Source organism: Aquarana catesbeiana, linkage group LG11, assembly GCF_042186555.1.
Source record: "Aquarana catesbeiana isolate 2022-GZ linkage group LG11, ASM4218655v1, whole genome shotgun sequence".
Lineage (NCBI taxonomy): Eukaryota > Metazoa > Chordata > Amphibia > Anura > Ranidae > Aquarana > Aquarana catesbeiana.
Window position 1 is genome coordinate 27,855,909 of NC_133334.1, and position 19,196 is coordinate 27,875,104.

At 39.8% G+C, this 19,196-nt stretch overlaps 1 protein-coding gene across 1 annotated transcript in view; it reads right to left on the reverse strand.

Annotated features, from left to right (window-relative positions):
* The window catches only part of LOC141111675 (uncharacterized), a 133,424-nt gene that overhangs the window by 95,531 nt on the left and 18,697 nt on the right, over positions 1–19,196 (reverse strand). Inside the window, exons 4-14 of the mRNA XM_073603824.1 lie at positions 12,866–13,002; positions 11,866–12,003; positions 8,678–8,879; positions 8,313–8,440; positions 7,009–7,146; positions 6,295–6,493; positions 5,625–5,752; positions 4,449–4,586; positions 3,692–3,893; positions 1,612–1,739; positions 272–409 (exon numbers count right to left, since the gene is read on the reverse strand). Of these exons, the coding sequence (XP_073459925.1) occupies positions 272–409; positions 1,612–1,739; positions 3,692–3,893; positions 4,449–4,586; positions 5,625–5,752; positions 6,295–6,493; positions 7,009–7,146; positions 8,313–8,440; positions 8,678–8,879; positions 11,866–12,003; positions 12,866–13,002 (1,676 nt within the window). The remainder of the gene's footprint in view (positions 1–271; positions 410–1,611; positions 1,740–3,691; positions 3,894–4,448; positions 4,587–5,624; positions 5,753–6,294; positions 6,494–7,008; positions 7,147–8,312; positions 8,441–8,677; positions 8,880–11,865; positions 12,004–12,865; positions 13,003–19,196) is intronic.

Here is a 19,196-nt window from a genome sequence, read left to right on the forward strand (position 1 = left end):
CTCATTACGTATCCTGGATCTACTTTCTGCTCTGCAATGTCACACATGCTTGTGCTTTACTGATCCTTCTCACACTGCGAGTCAACCAACCCACTGAAACCCAAAGCCCTTTTTTGTGAGGCTAATATCACATCTTAACTACAATTAAAGCAAATTAGACTCAGACAAGCTTATCCTTCAAAAATTACAAGACTAATCAGTTTAAATGATTTTCAATTTCACATCTATGCTACTAATCCATATCATTCTATTCATTTTTTTTCTTTCCTACCATGTAAATCGGTTGTCATGATGATGGCATAAGCTACTATGGGTCCAGATGGAGACGTAAAACTTGGAAAGGTGATGTCCATAACATCCCTCGAGGCCGAGCGAACAATCTGCACATTGCCTGTCATCTCTGCACGATCTATAAAATAATTCAATGTCAGTATCGGATCTCCATTTACAGGTAAGTTAAAGCGGAAGTAAACCCACCAGTTTACCGGTTTCAAAAAAATGTTTAATTTCCGGCACGTGCCAGAAATGTAACACTCCCATTGGTTGTGCTCTCAACCAAACTGTCAAACCAACCATCCAATGGCTGGTGTCTTAACTGATCACATGTGCAGCATCATGGCAGTTGTCGATTAAACAGAGGCAAAGATGGCAGCTTCCTTGGCTGAAACTGATAGGGGGGCTTACTTACACTTTTAAGTGTAGATTTGGGCTAAATAGAAGATTGACGTATATGATGGAGTCTGTCACTAACGGTAACATTTAGTCTTTGTTTTTCTGAGTAACACTTGTAACATTGTGTTATTAGCTGTTGTTCTTGCAGTAGAGCTCTTATGTGATTACTTCCTTTAAACAGAATGACAAGGCTATCTGGTCTTCAATAAAAAAACTAGCAGTAGCGTTGTCACCATGTTGAGAGAGTAGTTTAGATGGACACATAACTTTAAATGGACTTAAAGTAGGTGACAAACAAATTAAAGCCCAACTTTAACTAATACTTTGAAGCAGTTAAAGCAACTTAAAATAAATTGTAGCTGAAAGTTTAAAAGTAGAAAACACTTTCTAGTTAGACAGATCTGGTGATGGGATGCTCAGATAACATTGGACTCTGATTGTCTCAAAGTTTATGTTGTAATTATTCCCTGGGTACAGGTTGTGTCCTTCTTCACCATTTGCAGATGCCCACTTCAGGCCTGGATGAAAGGCCATGTCATTTAACCCCTTACCTCTGAGCCAATGCAGTCATGGATCTACCCCCTGGGGGGTCCATCATTGCAACAGGTGGAGCCCATAGCACTGAAACACTGAACAGAGCTCACACATTATTATGCACATGTAAATGAGTGCTGCAGTACGAGCCGTCCACCACCATGGCCGGACAGGAGATGAATGGACCCTGCCCATCACTGGACTGGCCAGAAGATGGATGAAATGAGGGTACTTTTTAAAAGAATTTAATATTAAAACAAGGATCAGGGGAACAGTTTAGGAGAGGACCAGGGAGACGGGAGGCAGCAGATATTGTTTATGATTTAAGTGATGATTAAAGAACATTTATCACAAATAGCAAATATTAAAAATGTTAACTGTAAATATATTACAAAATGTGTATACCTGTTCTAAAAGTAGAAGTTGTTGAAGCAGAACCAGAGAAGCTGGAAACAGTTGCTGTAGACTGATCTTCATTGATGGTGTTTGTGGTTGGATCAAAGTTTATTGCTGTAAAGCCTGCTATGTAGACCCTGAAAGTCAAACGATCAACATGCATTATTTGGTAGGAATGATTTTGCAGCAAATGTAACAATTTCACTGAAATATCATCTACATTAACCTCATGTTTTGTTGTGGAATCTCATATTAGCCAATGTATTTCATATTGTATATATTGATTTGCATATATTTTATTGATAATAATTATTATTATTATTCATATTATTATATAGTAGTGGTTTTATCAATATTATTATTCAATAAGTAAAGCAACAATTATTAATCTTTTAATAATGTATACTGTGTTTTCCATAGATTTAGAAAGTCTTCATTTATAAGTGTTGAACTTTAAATGACCTCTGCTTTATGACAAGTACTTGTAAACAGGTGTTCTCGAAAATGTATTAAGATAGTCTACTGGATGAAAGTTCATTAGAATAGATTCAAGTTATGTAGAATGGTCTCAGACAGATAAGAAAACAGGTGGTTAAAATAATTAGGTGGAATACAGGAAAGTTATGTACAGAACATTAATTAAGTTTGACAGGGTCAAACAAAGGTCTGCTTGTGCCCTCATTAAAACTGTTAAAATACATGCATATAGTGAAACATATAAAACATCTGGTGGGGTTATTGAAAGTTAATTGTCTCAAAGTTGTAAATCTGAAAAAACCTTAAAGCTAGTTAAATCTTATCAAGATAAGGAGAGTTTGATAACACAGCTGGGTGCCAGACTGTCTCTATACAGGTGTTTTTAATTGGACAAAAAGAGTTATAAATCACTTTAATGAACATATAGGAATTTTGGGAATAATTAAGTTTGTCTGGTTGTAGAACAGGTGTCAGATTTATGGTTGGTTACTTTGATGTAGATCTTAGCGACCAATCATAGGTAAGAAAGATAGTTGAGATAAGACTTGTGAAATGGTATATAAATGCAAGCTCTACAATTGTTAGACAGACAAGTCAGATAGGAGCTCATAAGGCTGAACTCTATGTATGCTGCCCTATTGCACGGGTCATAGAGGTCAGAACCAATGGGCAAGTATCTGTCCTAACTTGTCCCCTCGGACAAGTCAGATAGGAGCTCATAAGGCTGAACTCTGTGTATGCTGCCCTATTGCACGGGTCATAGAGGTCAGAACCAATGGGCAAGTATCTGTCCTAACTTGTCTCCTCGTACGAGTCAGAGAAGACTTCTTAACTTGTTCCAGAATGTGGTCTCAGGTGAATTTCCCTCAAGAACTTGGTCGAGCTGGAACCCAGAACTCTGTGAGGGGACCAGATGACCGGCAGATCGGCTGGTCCCTATCAGGTGAGAGGTTCCCAAGAATTGGCAGTAAAGACCCATTCTGGTTCAAGGTGAGAACAATTCACAATTGTTTAAATTTGGTTAGAGGATAAGAATATTTATATCTAATATGCATGCATTGTAAGAAACTGTATAAATTAGACCTGTATATTGTAATATTTTGAACATAAACCTGTATGTTATCAGCTGTTAATAAACCTGCATTGCTGAAGTTCTGCCTGGTTCGATACTTTACTATTCTACTTCAGTTTCACCATGAAGACTGCTTGGAGGAATACCAAAAAACATGGATTTGTTTCCAAGGAGTCCAAGTGATCACCATCCTAGTGATGAACAAAGCCAACTCTACTCATAATGCTTACCCTAGTTCTATCCCTTTGATACACAAAGCCATATGATCACCATCTTATAATTGACTTGTTTTTGTTGTTAGATTTTGCTAAAATGGCTCAATTATTACTGAAATTTCACTAATGTGAACAATGACAATTTTGCTAAACGCTATTAATTATTATATAGGGATCTTTATGAAACTCTGTATTTGGAACTATTCAAATCCTTACACTGCTGCTCAATTTAGCAAAGATTCAGTCTAGTGTCTGAGCAAAGCTGGTATTGATTTTTAAACACAAAGTTTTTCCCGTTGGATGGATGTGGAAGCAACTCCATTACCTGTAATGTTTTGTGGGGTCCAGAGGTCCATTGACGTATCCCCTTGAAACAGTGCCATCTCCAACGTGGACACTTATCTGATTCAGTTGGTCAGTGTTCTGGATATTCTGTGGCTCAATGACAGAGGTTACATAGGTACTGGTCAACCCACTCTTGAAATCATTATAAGTCTTTGATAAAGACCCTTTAGTTAGTGTGTTGCCTGCAAGTTACAAAAAGAATGACCAATAGGATAGCATGACAAATGACTAATGAAAATACATTCAATCCTAAACTGTGTTTTCTGTCTATTTGATAGATTCAGCCTCCCTTTTTCTTAAAAAAACCCCACTATTTTAATTTTCATCTTTTTATTTTTCAAGGGACTGCTTAACATTTTAGGTAACTCTATAAAAATGGTTTCTTTTATTTAAATAATGTTATAAAAATAAAGTATGTTTCTAGGCATAGTTTGTAATTATAAATGTTAATGAAGGAAGCCATGTTAGCTCATTACGTCTCCTGGATAACTTTCTGCTCTGCAGTGTCACACAATGCTTGTGCTTTACTGATCCTTCTCACAATGCGAGTCAACCAACCCACTGAAACCCAAAGGCCTTTCTGTGAGGCTAATATCACATCTTAACTACAATTAAAGCAAATTAGACTCAGACAAGCTTATCCTTCAAAAATTGCAAGACTAATTAGTTTAAATGACTTTCAGTTTCACATCTATGCTACTAATCCATGTCATTCTATTCGTTTTTTTCGTTCCTACCATGTAAATCGGTTGTCATGATGATGGCATAAGCTACTATGGGTCCAGATACAGACTTAAAACTTGGAAAGGTGATGTCCATAGCATCCCTCGAGGCCGAGAGAACGATCTGCACACTGCCTGGCATCTCTGCACGATCTATAAAATAATTCAATGTCAGTATCGGATCTCCATTTACAGGTAAGGTAAAGCGGAAGCAAACCCATCAGTTTACCAGTTTCAAAAAACTGTTTCATTTCCGGCACGTGCCAGAAATATAACACTCCCATTGGTTGTGCTCTCAATCAAACTGTCAAACCATCCAATGGCTGGTGTCATAACTGATCACATGTGCAGCATCATGGCAGTTGTAGATTAAACAGAGGCAAAGATGGCAGCTTCCTTGACTGAAACTGATAGGGGGTTTACTTACACTTTAAAGTGTAGATTTTGGCTAAATAGAAGAATGACGTATATGATGGAGTCTGTCACCTACGGTAACACGTTAGTCTTTGTTTGAGTAACACTTGTAATTTTGTGTTATTAGCTGTTGTTCTTGCAGTAGATCTCTTATGTGTTTACTTCCTTTAAACAAAATGACAAGGCTATCTGGTCTTCAATAAAAAAACTAGCAGTAGAGTAGTAGAAAAAGCTTTCTAGTTATACAGATCTGGTGATGGGATGCTCAGATAAAATTGGGCTCTGACTGTCTCCAAGTTTATGTTGTAATTATTCCCTGGGTACAGGTTGTGTCCTTCTTCACCATTTGCAGATGCCCACTTCAGGCCTGGATGAAAGACAATGTCATTTAACCCCTGACCCCTGAGCCAAGGCAGCCATGGATCTACCCCCCAGGGGACCATCATTACAACAGCCCGAGCCCATAGTACTGAAAAACTAAACAGACCTCACACATTGTTATACACATGTCAATCAGTGCTGCAGTATAAACCACCTGTCGCCATGGCTGGACAGGAGGAGAATGGACCCAAACCTTCACTGGACTGGCCAGAAGATGGATGAACTTAGAGTAGTTTTTATTTTTATTTTAAGGAATTACATTTTAATCAAGGAGTAGGTGAAGGGGAAGGGTTTAGGGGATAGAAGAGGACCAGGGGATGGGAGGCAGCAGATATGGTTTAGAATTTAAATAAATAGTAAAGAACATTTATCACAAATAGCAAATCTGAAAAATACCTGTTCTAAAAGTAGAAGTTGATGAAGCAGAACCAGAGAAGCTGGTAACAGTTGCTGTTGACTGATCTTCATTGATTGTGTTTGTGGCTGGATCAAAGTTTATTGAGGTAAAGCCTACTATGTAGACCCTGAAAGTCAAGAGATCAGAGTCCATCTTAGTATTTGCAACAAATGATTTTGCGGCAAATGAAACATTTTCACTGAAATTCCATCGACATTAACCCAAAGTTTCACCATACAGACTGCTTAGAGCAGGGGTCTCAAACTCGCGGCCCTCCAGCTGTTGCGAAACTACAAGTCCCATCATGTCTATGCCTGTGGGAGTCACAGCCCTAGCCATAATGCTTACCCTAGTGTCAACCCTTTCATAGGCAAAGCCACAAGATCACCATGTTATAATTGACTTGAGGATCACTTGCTTTTGCTGTTAAATTTAGCTAAAATAACCCAATTGTTTCCCAGATTTTATCACAGTGAAAACTGACAATTTTGCCTTTTACTGATAATTATATAAAGATCTTTATGAAAATCTGTATTTGGAACATTTCAAATCCCTACACAACTGGTCAATTGAACAATTTAATTTCAGTCTGGTGTCTGAGCAATGTAATTCTTGATTTTTAAACACAAAGTGTGTCCCATTGGATGAATGTGGAAGTAACTCCCTTACCTGTAGTGTTTTGTGGGGTCCAATGGTCCATTGAGGTATCCCCTTGTAACAGTGCCATCTCCCACGTGGACACTTATCTTATTCAGTTGATCAGCGTTCTGGATATTCGGCTCAATGACAGAGGTCACATAAGTGCTGGTCAACCCATTCTTGAAATCATTATATGTCTTTGAGAAAGACCCTTTAGTTGGTGTGTTGCCTGCAAGTTAAAGAAAAAAAATGGGATAGCATGACAAATGACTAATCAAAATAAATTGAACACCAATTGATATTTTTTGTATGGATAGATTCAGACTCACTTTTTACCTTTTCTTAGAAAAAAAATCAAGATTTTCATATTTTTTTCAAGGGAATTGCAAATATTGTTAGGTAACTCAATGGTTTCTTTAAAAAATGTTAAGAAAATAGGTTTCTAGGCATAACTTTTAATGATAGAAAACCACGTTAGCTTATTAGATATCTGGATCTGCTTTGAAGTGTCGCACAATGGTTGTGCTTTACTGATGCTTCTCACAATTCAAGTCTATGAGTCTACTAACTCATTGAAACCAATGCACTCTCTTTGTGGCTAATATCACGTCAACTACAGTTCAAGCAAATTAGACCCAGACAAGCTTATTCTTCAAAATTTACAGGACCAGTCAGTTTAAATGATTCTCAATTTCACAGCTATGCAACTAGTCCATATACTTCTATTAAGTTTGCTGTGCCTACCAATTAAATCGGTCGTCATAATGATGGCATAAGCCACTATGGGTCCAGATGGAGACTTAAAACCTTGGAAGGTGATGTCCATAGCATCCCTCGAGGATGAGCGAACAATCTGCACACTGCCTGGTATCTCTGCATGACCTGTAAAATAATTCAGTATCACTATCACACCTCCATTTAAAAGTAATTTAAAGTGTAAGTTTGAGCTAAATAGAAAAAAAAATACATATTTGATGCAGACTGTCACCACCAGTAATATTGCATTCTTTGTTTTTTTTATTTATTATTTATTGTTTGTTTATTTATTATTACCTGTTATTCCTGCAGTAGATCCCTCGGACTCTGTGTCCATACTGAAGCTGTAATTAATCCCAGAGGACAAGCTGTGTCCTCCATCATTTATGGATGTCTACTTAAAGCGGGAGTCCGGCGACCAATCTTTTTTTTTTTTTTTTTTTTAGGTCATTGAGACACTTTGCTAATCCCAAAATAATACTCACAGTTTGAGTGTAATATTTCCGCCTCTGTCTGTTTTCGTACTGAAGAATAACTTAAAAAATGTGATGCTGGCTGTTTCCATCTTGCTTGTGGGCCCACAAGCATTGATTTCCTGGATGCAGTGAATGCGGTTCATTCACAGCTTGTTCACACGCATGATCATTGTTTCCGCACTGAATCTTGGGAAGCCTGACACTAAGCTCCCAGGAGACAGTGCGGCGCCGGGGAAAGGCAATAAACACGCCTACTCCCATGGGAGGAGAGACAGGAAGTGCCACAATAAAGTACGATATAAAGGTAATTACAGCGATAAAATTTTTTTTCGTGCAGCCTGGATGAAAGACCAAGTCATTGAACCCCTTACTTCCAAGGCATGGCCATCATGGATCCACACCCAAGGGGTGCACCATGACAACAGCCCGAGTTCATGGTACTGCAACATAGAAATGGGAACGCACATCATTTTGCAAGTAACAGTCAGTGCTGCAGTAAGAGCCACCAATCAGCATGACTGGACGAGAGTATATAGGACCCAAACCATCAATTATCTGTCTAGAAGACAGGTGGGATCAGGGAACTTTTTAAGGAAATTTTATTTTAAAGCAAGAAGCAGGTGAAAGGCTGTAGGAGGGTAGAGAAAGGTTGTTGGACGAGAGGCAGGAGAAATATTTTAGGATATAGAAGTGATAAACTAAAGAACGTACAGCACAAATATAAAATGTGAAAATGTTAATGGGAAAATACATTACGAAACGTACCTGTTCTAAAAGTAGAGGTCGATGAAGCAGAACCAGAGAAGCCGGATGTACCTGTTCTAAAAATAGAAGTTGTTGACGAAGAACCAGAGAAGCTGGTATCAGCTGCTGTTGATTGATCTTCATTGATGGTGTTTGTGGCTGGATCGTAGTTTATAGTGAGAAAGCCAACTATGTAGACCCTGGAAGTCAAGAGATCAGTGTCCATCTTATTTTTTGAGAGAAATGATTTTACAGTAAATGTAACAGTTTAACTGAAATTTCATCCACGAATTTTCTCATCACTAGTAATTATTATAGAGATCTTTCTGAAAATCTGTATTTGGAACTTTTCAAACCCTGGGGTCTAAGTAATATAATTCTTGATTTTTAAACACAAGGTGTGTCTCATTGGATGGACGTGGAAGCAACCCCATTACCTGTAGTGTTTTGTGGGGTCCAAAGGTCCATTGACGTATCCCCTTGAAACAGTCCCATCTCCCACGTGGACATTTATCTTATTCAATTGGTCAGTGTTCTGGATATTCTGCGCCTCAATGACAGAGGTCACATAAGTCCTTGTCAATCCTTTCTTGAAATCATTATAAGTCTTAGATAAAGATCCCTTAGTTGGTTTTTGGCCTGAAAATTGAAAGAGAATGACCAATTGGATAGAGTAACAAATGACCAAAGAAAATACTTTCAACAATCTGATATTTTCTATATTTGATAGATTATTTTAATTTTTATTCTGACTTTTAAGGTAATGCTTAATTTGTGTTGCCTGCAAGGTAAAAAAGAATGACCAATAGGACAGCATGTAAAACGACTTATGAAACTACATTATTATTTGCATTTTACTCTTTTTGTTTTTCAAGGGACTGCTTAAAATGCTAGTTAACTATTTTAAAAAGGATTTGTTGTGTTTAACTGCTTCTGGACTGCCCACCGCACATAAACTGTGGCCTGCGCGAAACAACATACCTGTACGTTGTCTCTTCCTGGATATGGGGCCCGCGCGTGGCCACTGGAGACCCACTCCCGCTGTGATTGGACACAGCGGGAGCCAATCAGCAGGTCCGGCGGCCGATGGCTGCCAGGACCCGCCGATCGTTCGCTGAAGAGACAGAACCTATGTAAACAAGGCAGACTGTCTTACTGTCAGACAGGAAGAGAGAGATCTGTGTTCCTGCTAATCAGGAACACAAGTTCTCTCTCTTCCTCCAGTCAGTCCATCCCTCACACAGTTGCAAAGCATTCCCTAGGAGCACACTTAACCCTGTGATCACCCATGATGTTAATCCCTTCCCAGCCAGTGTCATTTATACAGTGACCATTACTAGTAAAAATAAAGACAGAGAAAATTGAGTACTGTCCGTGATACTTTTTTTATTTGCACTAACATACAATTTTTCAGGACAAGCTCAATGTTTTAGTTCTTAAAGAGAATTTCAGAACTATCCAGGAAAGGAAAACGTTTGAACTAAGAATGATACTTCTTTTTGACACAAAATATATCGGCCTGAATTTAGATATTGGTTTCCTTACACATTATGCTAAAGTTTTACGACCCCCTCTGTGACTAGTATCCCCCCCTGCATTCTATAGCTCTCCCTCTGTCTTATCTCACTAACTCTGCTGCTATCTTTATTACCATTGATTTGTATGTGTTTGGTTTTCTCTTTTTTTTTCTTCTTCTTCTTTAACATGCTGCTTAAAAATTTGTGAATCAGTACTGCTTGGACCTTGAAGAAGGGGACATACCCCGAAAGCTTGTCCTGAAAAATTGTATGTTAGTGCAAATAAAAAAAGTATCACGGACAGTACTCAATTTTCTCTGTCACAATTGCACTAATACGGCTACAATCAAATCAAGTAGTAAAAATAAAAATGCCATAAAAATATACCATAGTTTGTAGACACAATAACTTTTGCGCAAACCAATCAATATACGCTAATTGGGATTTTTTTTTACCAATAATATGTAGAAGAATACATATTGGCCTACATTGATGAAGAAATTCGATTTTTTACATATTTTTTTATTGGATATGTTTAATAGCAGAAAGTAAAAAATATTGTTTTTTTTTTCAAAATTGTCACTTTTTTTTGTTTATAGCGCAAAAAATAAAAACCGCAGAGGTGATCAAATACCACCAAAAGAAAGCTCTATTTGTGGGGAAAAAAAAGGGCATAAATTATATTTGGGTACAGCAAAGCACAATCGCGCAATTGTCAGTTAACCGCTTCAGCCCTGGAAAATTTGGCTGCTGAATGACCAGACCATTTTTTGCAATTCAGCACTGCGTCGCTTTAACTGAAAAGTGCGCGGTCGTGCGGCGCTGCACCCAAACAAAATTAACTTCTTTTTTTTTCCCACAAATAGAGCTTTCTTTTGGTGGTATTTTATCATCTCTGTGGTTTTTATGTTTTGCACTATAAACAAAAAAAGAGCGACAATTTTGAAAAAACACAATATTTTGTACTTTTTGCTATAATAAATATCCCCCCCCTTTTTTTTTTTTTTTTTTTTTTAAAAAAGCAAATTTTTTCTCAGTTAAGCCCAATATGTATTTTTCTACATATTTTTGGTAATAAAAATCGCAATAAGCGTATATTGATTGTTTCGCGCAAAAGTTATAGCGTCTACAAAATAGGGGATAGATTTATAGCATTTTTATTATTATTATTTTTTTTACTAGTAATGGCGGTGATCTGCAACTTTTATCAGGACTGCGACATTATAGCGGGCACATTGGACACTTTTGACACATTTTTGGGACCATTGGCATTTATACAGTGATACAGATAAAAATGCACTGATTACTGTAAAAGTGTCACTGGCAGGTAAGGGGTTAAAAACTAGGGGGCGATCAAGGGGTTAACTGTGTTCCCTCTCTGTGTTCTAACTGAAGGAGGAGGGGACTGTGTAGGGGAGATAACAGATCGCTGTTCATACTTTGTATGAACACACGATCTGTCTGTTCTCCCCTCAGAGAACCGGGATCTGTGTGTTTACACACACAGATCCCGGTTCTCAGTGTGTCATGAGCGAACGCGGGAGCCCGGCGGTCATCGCGCCCGCCGGGCACTCGCATGGGCTCCGGGGGGAGCAGCGGGTGCGCGCCCCTAGTGGCCACAGAGTGGCCAACATAATGTTGTTTCGCCCAGCCGTGCCATTCTTCTGCAGTAAAACTGGTCAGCAAGTGGTTAAAGTAACGCAGTGCTGTATCGCAAAAAATGGCCTGGTTATTAAGGGGGTAATACCTTCCGGGGCTGAAGTGGTTAAATAATGTTACCAAGATATGTTTCTAGGCATAACGTGTAATTATAGATGTTCATGAAGGAAGCCATGTTAGCTCGTTACATAAATTCTTTCTGCTGTGCAGAATGGTTGTGCTTTACTGATCCTTCTTATAGGGCAATTCTTTGGGTCGAATGTCAATGGGTCAACTTCTGCATTTAAACCAATGCACTCCCTGTGTGGCTAATATCACATCTTCACTACAGTTAAAACAATCTAGACTCATTGTCCTTAAAAAACTGCAGGACTTGTCAGTGTAAATTATTTTCGGCTTCACAGTTATGCTGCTAGTTAGTATTATTCTATTATGTTTGCTGTTACTACCATGGAATTCCGTTGTCATGATGATGGCATAAGCCACTATGGGTCCAGATGGAGACTTAAAACCTTGAAAGGAGATGTCCATAGCATCCCTCGAGGATGAGCGAACAATATGCACACTGCCTGGTATCTCTGCATGACCTGTAAAATAATTCAGTATCACAACTTCATTTGACAAGTTGACATGTAAATGTGGGCCAAATAGAAAAATGTCACATGGCCAGCACAGTATATTGTAGCAGTATACTAGCAGTAACATTGCAGTTTTTGTTTTTCTGAGTTGTAATATTGTCACCATGTGGACAAAGTATTTTATTTGGACATGTAGCTTAAAATAGACTTAAAGTATGTAAAAAAAATTAAAGCCCACGTTCCTCTTTTTAAGATGTTATAGAATCTTACAATAAATTGTAGCTGAAAGTTTAAAGTAGGAAGATTTTTCTAGTTTAGACAAGATCTGGTGATGACAAGGGTCAGATGTCCTTGGACTTCAACACTCTCCAAATGTAAGCTTCAATATATCCAAGAGGAAAGGCTGTATCCTCCACCAGTTATGTACACTTCAGGGTTGGATGACAGACAGTGTCATTTAACTCCCTTCCTCACATGCCAAGCTGTCATAGATCCACACCCAGGGGGTGCATCCCTACAACAGCCTGAGACCATGGTACTGTGACTTAAACAGAGCGCGCAAATCATTACGCAAGTGCCAGTCAGTGCTAGCACCCATCACCATGGTTGGAGAAGAGGAGAAAGGATTTAACCCATCACTGGACTGCCCACAAAATTAATGGATTCAGGTTACTTTTTTTTAGCGTATTCAATTTTTTAAAAAAAAAAGCAGGTGCAGAGGAAGGGTTTAGGGCGGTAGAGAAGGACTGGGAGATGAGAGGCAGCAAATGTTCTTAAAGATATAGGTAATAAACTAAAGAATGTATAGCACACATAGAAAATGTTAAAAATGTTAAACAAGAATGTCAACTAAATTACAATACGTATATACCTCTTCTTCCTCTTCTAACAGTGGTAGATGTTGAAGTAGAACCAGAGAGGTTGGTAACAGTTGCTATTGACTGATCTTCATTGATAATGTCTGTGGCTGGATCATAGTTTATCTCGGTAAAGCCTACTATGTAGACCCTGAAAGTCAAGAAATCGATGTCCATTTTATTATTTGTGTGGAATGCTTTTGCAGCAAATGTAACTTTCACTGAAATGTATCCAACATTAACCTCAGGTTTCACCATGCAGGGTACATAGAGGAACCTTTCTCAACCAGTGTTCCATGGAACCCTAAGGTTCTTTCCAATGTTGCCAGGAGTTCCTTGAGCAATCAACACTTTCTACCTCTCAGATATGTAACCACTGATACAAATGATCGTTTTAGCTATCTGTAACCTGACTTCTGTTGTCCACCTACTTCCTGTTGTCCACCACGATAATGTACTGTGAGCTGTAGATATCATAATTAATCGGGGGTTCCTTCAAACATGAAAGATATTTCAAGGGTCCCTCCATGTTAAAAAGGTTGAGAAAGGCTGACTTAGAAGAATGCCAGAAAGCATGGATTTGTTTCCTAGGAAAGCCATGTAATCAACATCCCAGTGCTGCTATCAAGATCAATGGCTTTTTTTGATGAACAAAGCTAACTCTATTCATGATGCTTACCCAAGTGTCAACCCTTTGATTAACAATGCCCTATGACTACCATGCTATCAATAGGGAGGGGCTGAAGGAACCTTAGCTGTTCAGGAGTTCGGACAAATGCCTGAACATTTATCCATTCAGTGGAGACCAAACCTTATGCATAATAGAGCTCATCAGCCTGGGCACAAGGTGCTTTGCCAGGGGGGGTGTGCACTTGCTTGGCGCACATTCCTCTTCCCACTATCCTTGTCTGCAATGCTGCATGCTTAAATAAAGGTCAGGTATGGATTCTTTTTGGGGGGCTACTTTTTTTAATTTTTGCATAGGGTTCCCCCTTAAAATCCACACCAGACATAGAGAGTCTGGAATATAATTTTTATGAGACCTCACATTGACTTGAGGGGCCTGGCTTACATTAGTATAGTGCTACCTCTGGAGGAGCCACTAGTAGATTACCCATAATCTCTTCCCCAATAGTTGCCCCTCAGCCAGTCACACAGTTACAGTTACTCTTTGGCTCAATGCACAGTCCAGGGGTATGCTTTTCGGTGTTTTTTTTTTTTTTTTTGGGTAGCTTGGCTGGGGATAGGGAATTGAGTGGGATAATCCAAAATGATGTACACATAAGAGGACACTTATCTTCTATAGAACTATGAGCTTGTAGCAAACTTAAGGAGATTAACCTTCCTCTGCTGGAAAGTCCAAGCAAAGCCCTTTTCGTTGTGAATTAAATAGACTAAGCTCTTCAGGACACTGGACACCATGTCCCCTTTACACACACAGCCAACTCTAACACACGAGGTATGGCCTCAGCCCATAGTCTCTAAGATCTTGCTCTCCAGTCTGTGCTCACAAATGTCCTTGGAAAATTGGTTGTCTCCATCTCCAGGTAGCCCACCTGAGGCCTCGACGCCCCTCAGGCACATGGCAAGATGGCCTAAGAGGGCAAGCAGCACCTCTTACACTGTGATGTCTTTCCTAGGAAAAATACCTCGCTGCTCTCTGTCTCAGAGTATTTATACAGGCTCCCAGTTACCATCTGGGCCACCTTCCATAGGGATTGGCCAGGGCTGTATGAATATTTAGCTGTTGATTAGACTTGTTCTGCCCACTAATTTCCAGAGCTTTCTGATTGGCTTTGTTTACAAACAGAATGAAGTGGCCGGGAGCTGTCATTTTACCAGCAATTTAAAAAAAAAATGTTTCCATTGCAAAAGACAGTGTTACCATTGTGGGCTGTATACATTGCACAGATGTGCTACTTTACAGGCAGGTTTAGGGCACCCCCCAGACATGTCATTTAGAGCAATTTTGTATTCTTAAAGGCAAAAAGGCTAATGGCAAAACTTTTTTTTTCATACAGGAAGGTTATAACCCCTGTCAGTTATTTGCCATTTGTGTTACAATGGGGAGATTTCCCTTCGCTTCCTGTCCTATAGCCACAACAGGAAGTGAAAGGAAATCCCTCCAAACTGAGGGAATTCCTAGTTGTCATCATAACTAGTGTCTCTATTGGAAGATTTCCCCTCTTTTACTGTTTTGAGGGCAACCCAAAATTTGTGATTTTAATATACTTTCACTTTTGATTACAACAGCAAATATGACAATTAGAGGGGGAATCTCCTTATCAGGGGCACAGACAACAATAAAAACTATACATGTGCACACTGAAATATTTTGTTTCAGAATTTCGGTTTCGTCCGAAAAATACACTTACTTAGTTACTCCCGAAATTCGTTTTTATTTACTTCGTTTCGTTAAAAAATGCATTTGTACGAAAATCCGAATTAATTAAGGTCAAATCTGTCAATTGAAGGCTTATGGTGTCTGTCGGATGTTCTAAGAAGATTTGACAAAGCAGCTAAACTGTACGACGCCGCGATCGTACATTTCCGGTCCAATGCTCCACCCACAAGCTATAGTAGAATTCTAATGTTGTTTGACTCGTTACATAGTTACAGAAGTCCATCTAGTTCAACCATAAAAAAAACTAAAAAAAAAAACTAAAAATATCATACAATCCCATACACCCAATCCTATACCCACAGTTGATCCAGAGGAAGGCGGAAAAAAACCCCAGGAAAACATGATCCAATTTGCTACAGCAGGGGAAAAAAATCTTTTTTTTCCCTAGTAACTAGTAATAATTATAATTATTCATTACTATTACTAGTCAAACAACATTAGAATTTTCCTATAGCTTATAGGCGGAGCATTTGACTGTAAATTTCCGTTTGCGGCGATCGTATGTTTTTAGCTGCTTCGTCGAATCTTCATGTCGAATGGTATTATACATATTTTTGATCATATATTCCAGCAGCGACCACTAACAGCAATTTTACTATTGTCTCTATAATGTCGAATTTTTTCTCTATATTTCGAATAATCTTGGACTAATGGAGTTAGGTTAGGCAAATTCGACCGCAGGTTCTGTAGACACAGATCGCTATTGTCACCGTCATGTTGAATCTTCTATCTATCTATATCGAACTGTTGTCGCAACGATTCAAAAACTCCATTTTTTTTTTTACTTTCGTGTTTTGATACATGTTCCCCAGGGCAGTGCCCAGTTCATTGAAATTTCCTTGTCTATTAGCCTAGAACAGGGGTCTCCAAACTTTCTAAACAAAGGGCCAGTTTATTGTCCTTCAAGCTCTGGGGGGGGGGCTGGATCATGGCCAGTGGCAGTAAAAAAATGTCCAGGCATCAGTGGGAGTAAACTATGTGCTATCTTTGGTATTAGGGGAATTATTGCACCACCGTTGGAGTCGGTGGGAGAATCGTGCACTATTGTTGGATTCAGTGGGAGAATGGTGCCCCATCTTGCAGTCAGTGGGGGAATAGTGCCCCATTGTTGCAGTCAGTGGGAGGAATGGAGTCCCATCTTTGCAGTCAGTTGAAAGAATTGAGCTCCATCGTTAAAGTCAGTGGGAGGAATGGAGCCTCATCTTTGGAGTCAGTGGGAGGAATAGAGCCCCAACATTGGAGTCGGTGGTAGGAATGGAGCCCCATCGTTGGAGTCGGTGGGAGGAATGGAGCCCCATCGTTGGAGTTGGTGGGAGGAAGGGTCCCCAAAGGGCCAGATAAAGGCAAGCAAAGGGCCACATTCGGCCCACTGGCCACAGTTTGGAGACCACTGTCCTAGAACATGGGCAGAACTGTTTTATAACGTTCATCTCCCATTGACTTACTATTATTCAGATTCAGCACCCTGAACTTTAGTCTTGTTCCTCTGCTCAAGCCAAACCCAGGAGTACTCAGCTCATCACACGTTTTTACTGACTTAAGGATCACATACTTAAAGCGATTATAAACCTTTGTTTTTTTTTAAAAAACGAAAATGACAAACATGTTACACTTACCTGCTAGGTGTAATGGTTTTGTACAGAGCAGCCCCGATCCTCCTTTTCTGGGGTCCCCCGCTGGCGCTCCAGGCCCTTCCTCTTCAGCGAGTGCCCCCCCTCCCCCCAGGTAAAGCCACTTGCTTGCTCCCGAGCTGCCCAGTCTGCGTCTATTGACACAGACTGGGCGACTTGGGCCCGCTCCCTTATCAGGACATTTGATTGACAGCAGTGGGAGCCAATGGCTGGCGCTGCTATCCATCTTCCCAATGAGGAGGGAGACAGCAGCAAGAGCCCCAGCTCTCATGCACATCGCTGGATGGGATTGGATTTGGCTCAGGTAAGAATACGCTGGGGGGGGGGGGCTCCTGCAGCACAGAAGGTTTTTTTTTACCTTAAAGCGGAGTTTCACCCTAAAAAATTTTTTGCATTAAAAGACTCCTTTTAACTTAGAAAGAAACATTTGGAGGAAAAACATTCTTTATACTTACCAGAAAGGCCCTGTTGCTATGTTGTCCTCGTAATATGCCACTTCCTGGTCCGCTGAGCTCCTCGTGACTTCTTCCCTCGCCTGCGCTCCTGGGAAATGATGACACATCATTTCTCAGGAGTCTACGCTACAGCCGCCGTTGAATTGCGCATGCGCGAGAGGTGCATGCTGGTTACCCAGCATGCACCTCTCAAAAGCTATTCCAGGAAGCGATCGCGATTGGGCTTCACATGCCCACATTCATGATGGAAACAGCCACAAACAGAGGAATAAATAATTACAGTAAATAATGTATATTATTGAACAATCGATCATGATAATTGTATACTGTTTTTTGAATATCATTAGCAATAATGCTAGGATCCAAAAAACAAACAAACTCCGCTTTTTTTTTTTTTTTTTTATTTTTTTTTTATTTTAACCACTTCAGCGAATTTTTTCCTAAGAGATGTTGTTTCAACTTTAAAAAATCAAAAACTAGCCCATCTCTTTTTTTCACATCATTGTGGCTAATATACAATTTTATCTTTATTTATTCAAAAACTTCTTAATTAGAAAAAACAATAAAGGCAACAAATTCTCCAGCTAAGTGTAAGTTATACATAATGTTTGTACAAACTACAGTAGTGTCTGCTGCTATCTCCCTCCCTCCATCCCCCTCAAACCCCCCCCAACACCCCCCCCCCCACCTCCACCCCCCCTCCACCCAAACACGCACCACCCGCACAACCTAAATTCTATTACACCTCACTGATTCATTCATGCTCCAGCCATAACTTCCATATACTCTTGTATTTCTTTAAATTTCCTCTCCTTCTGTACCAGAATTCCTCCTTAATGATCATATCCTTGACCTCTCTTCTCCATTCTCCTACCGTAGGGGGTTCTTTCGCCTGCCACTTCCGTGCTATAATTTTCCTACCCTGAAACAAACATCTTATAATTGCCGTCTGGGTGTCCTTCAGCATATCATTTTTCTCAAATAAACTCAAAAGGCATGTTCGTGCCTCCATCGCCAGTGAAGATCTAAATATTACATTGATTTCCTCCACTAGTTTTTCCCAATATCTATGTAACTTGGGGCATCGCCAGAGCATGTGTATCAGGTCGCCTCTTCCATCTCCACAACGCTGACAACTCGCCTCCTGCCTCTTACCAAACCTGAATAATTTTTCTGGTGTATAGTACAGTCTATAAATTAGGTACAAATGGGAGACCCCTTGTGATGGTGACAGAGATACCCTTGGGCCCAATGCTAGATTAAACTTCCATTGTTCCTCTGTTATGGTGCCGATCTCTTCCCCCCATTTAGTTCTCCTCTTGGGCTCTACCTCCCCCTCCTGCCCCGCCTTGATTATACTCCTGTACATTTCTGAAATCAGCCCTCTAGATCCCTTGCTATTTACCAATTTCCTTAGTAAGGGCATTTCACTCCACTCTATCTCTTTGCCCTTAAATTGTGCCTCCAAGGCATGTCTTACCTGCAAGTAGCCAAAGAACAATCTATTAGGCACTGCAAACTCCTCTCTTAACTCTTGGAACAACTTCATCCTCCCTGCTCTATACATCTGCCTCAGACAGTGGATACCCCTCCTATCCCACTCTTCCATTTTCCCCATCACACTGAGCTCCTTCAGATTTTTGTTGTTCCATAACGGGGAAAATTCGGAGAACCCCGAGTATCCTAGTACAGCCTTTACCATCTTCCAGCTTCTGATCATTAACTGAGTTGTGGGGCAGCTATGTCCAAAGGATTCGGCCTCCACTGCCTCCACCTCTGTAGCATAACTGATGTTACTCATCCATAAGTTATCTCTTCCTGACCTTTCTTCAGGCACATTGCTGCCTTTCATAAA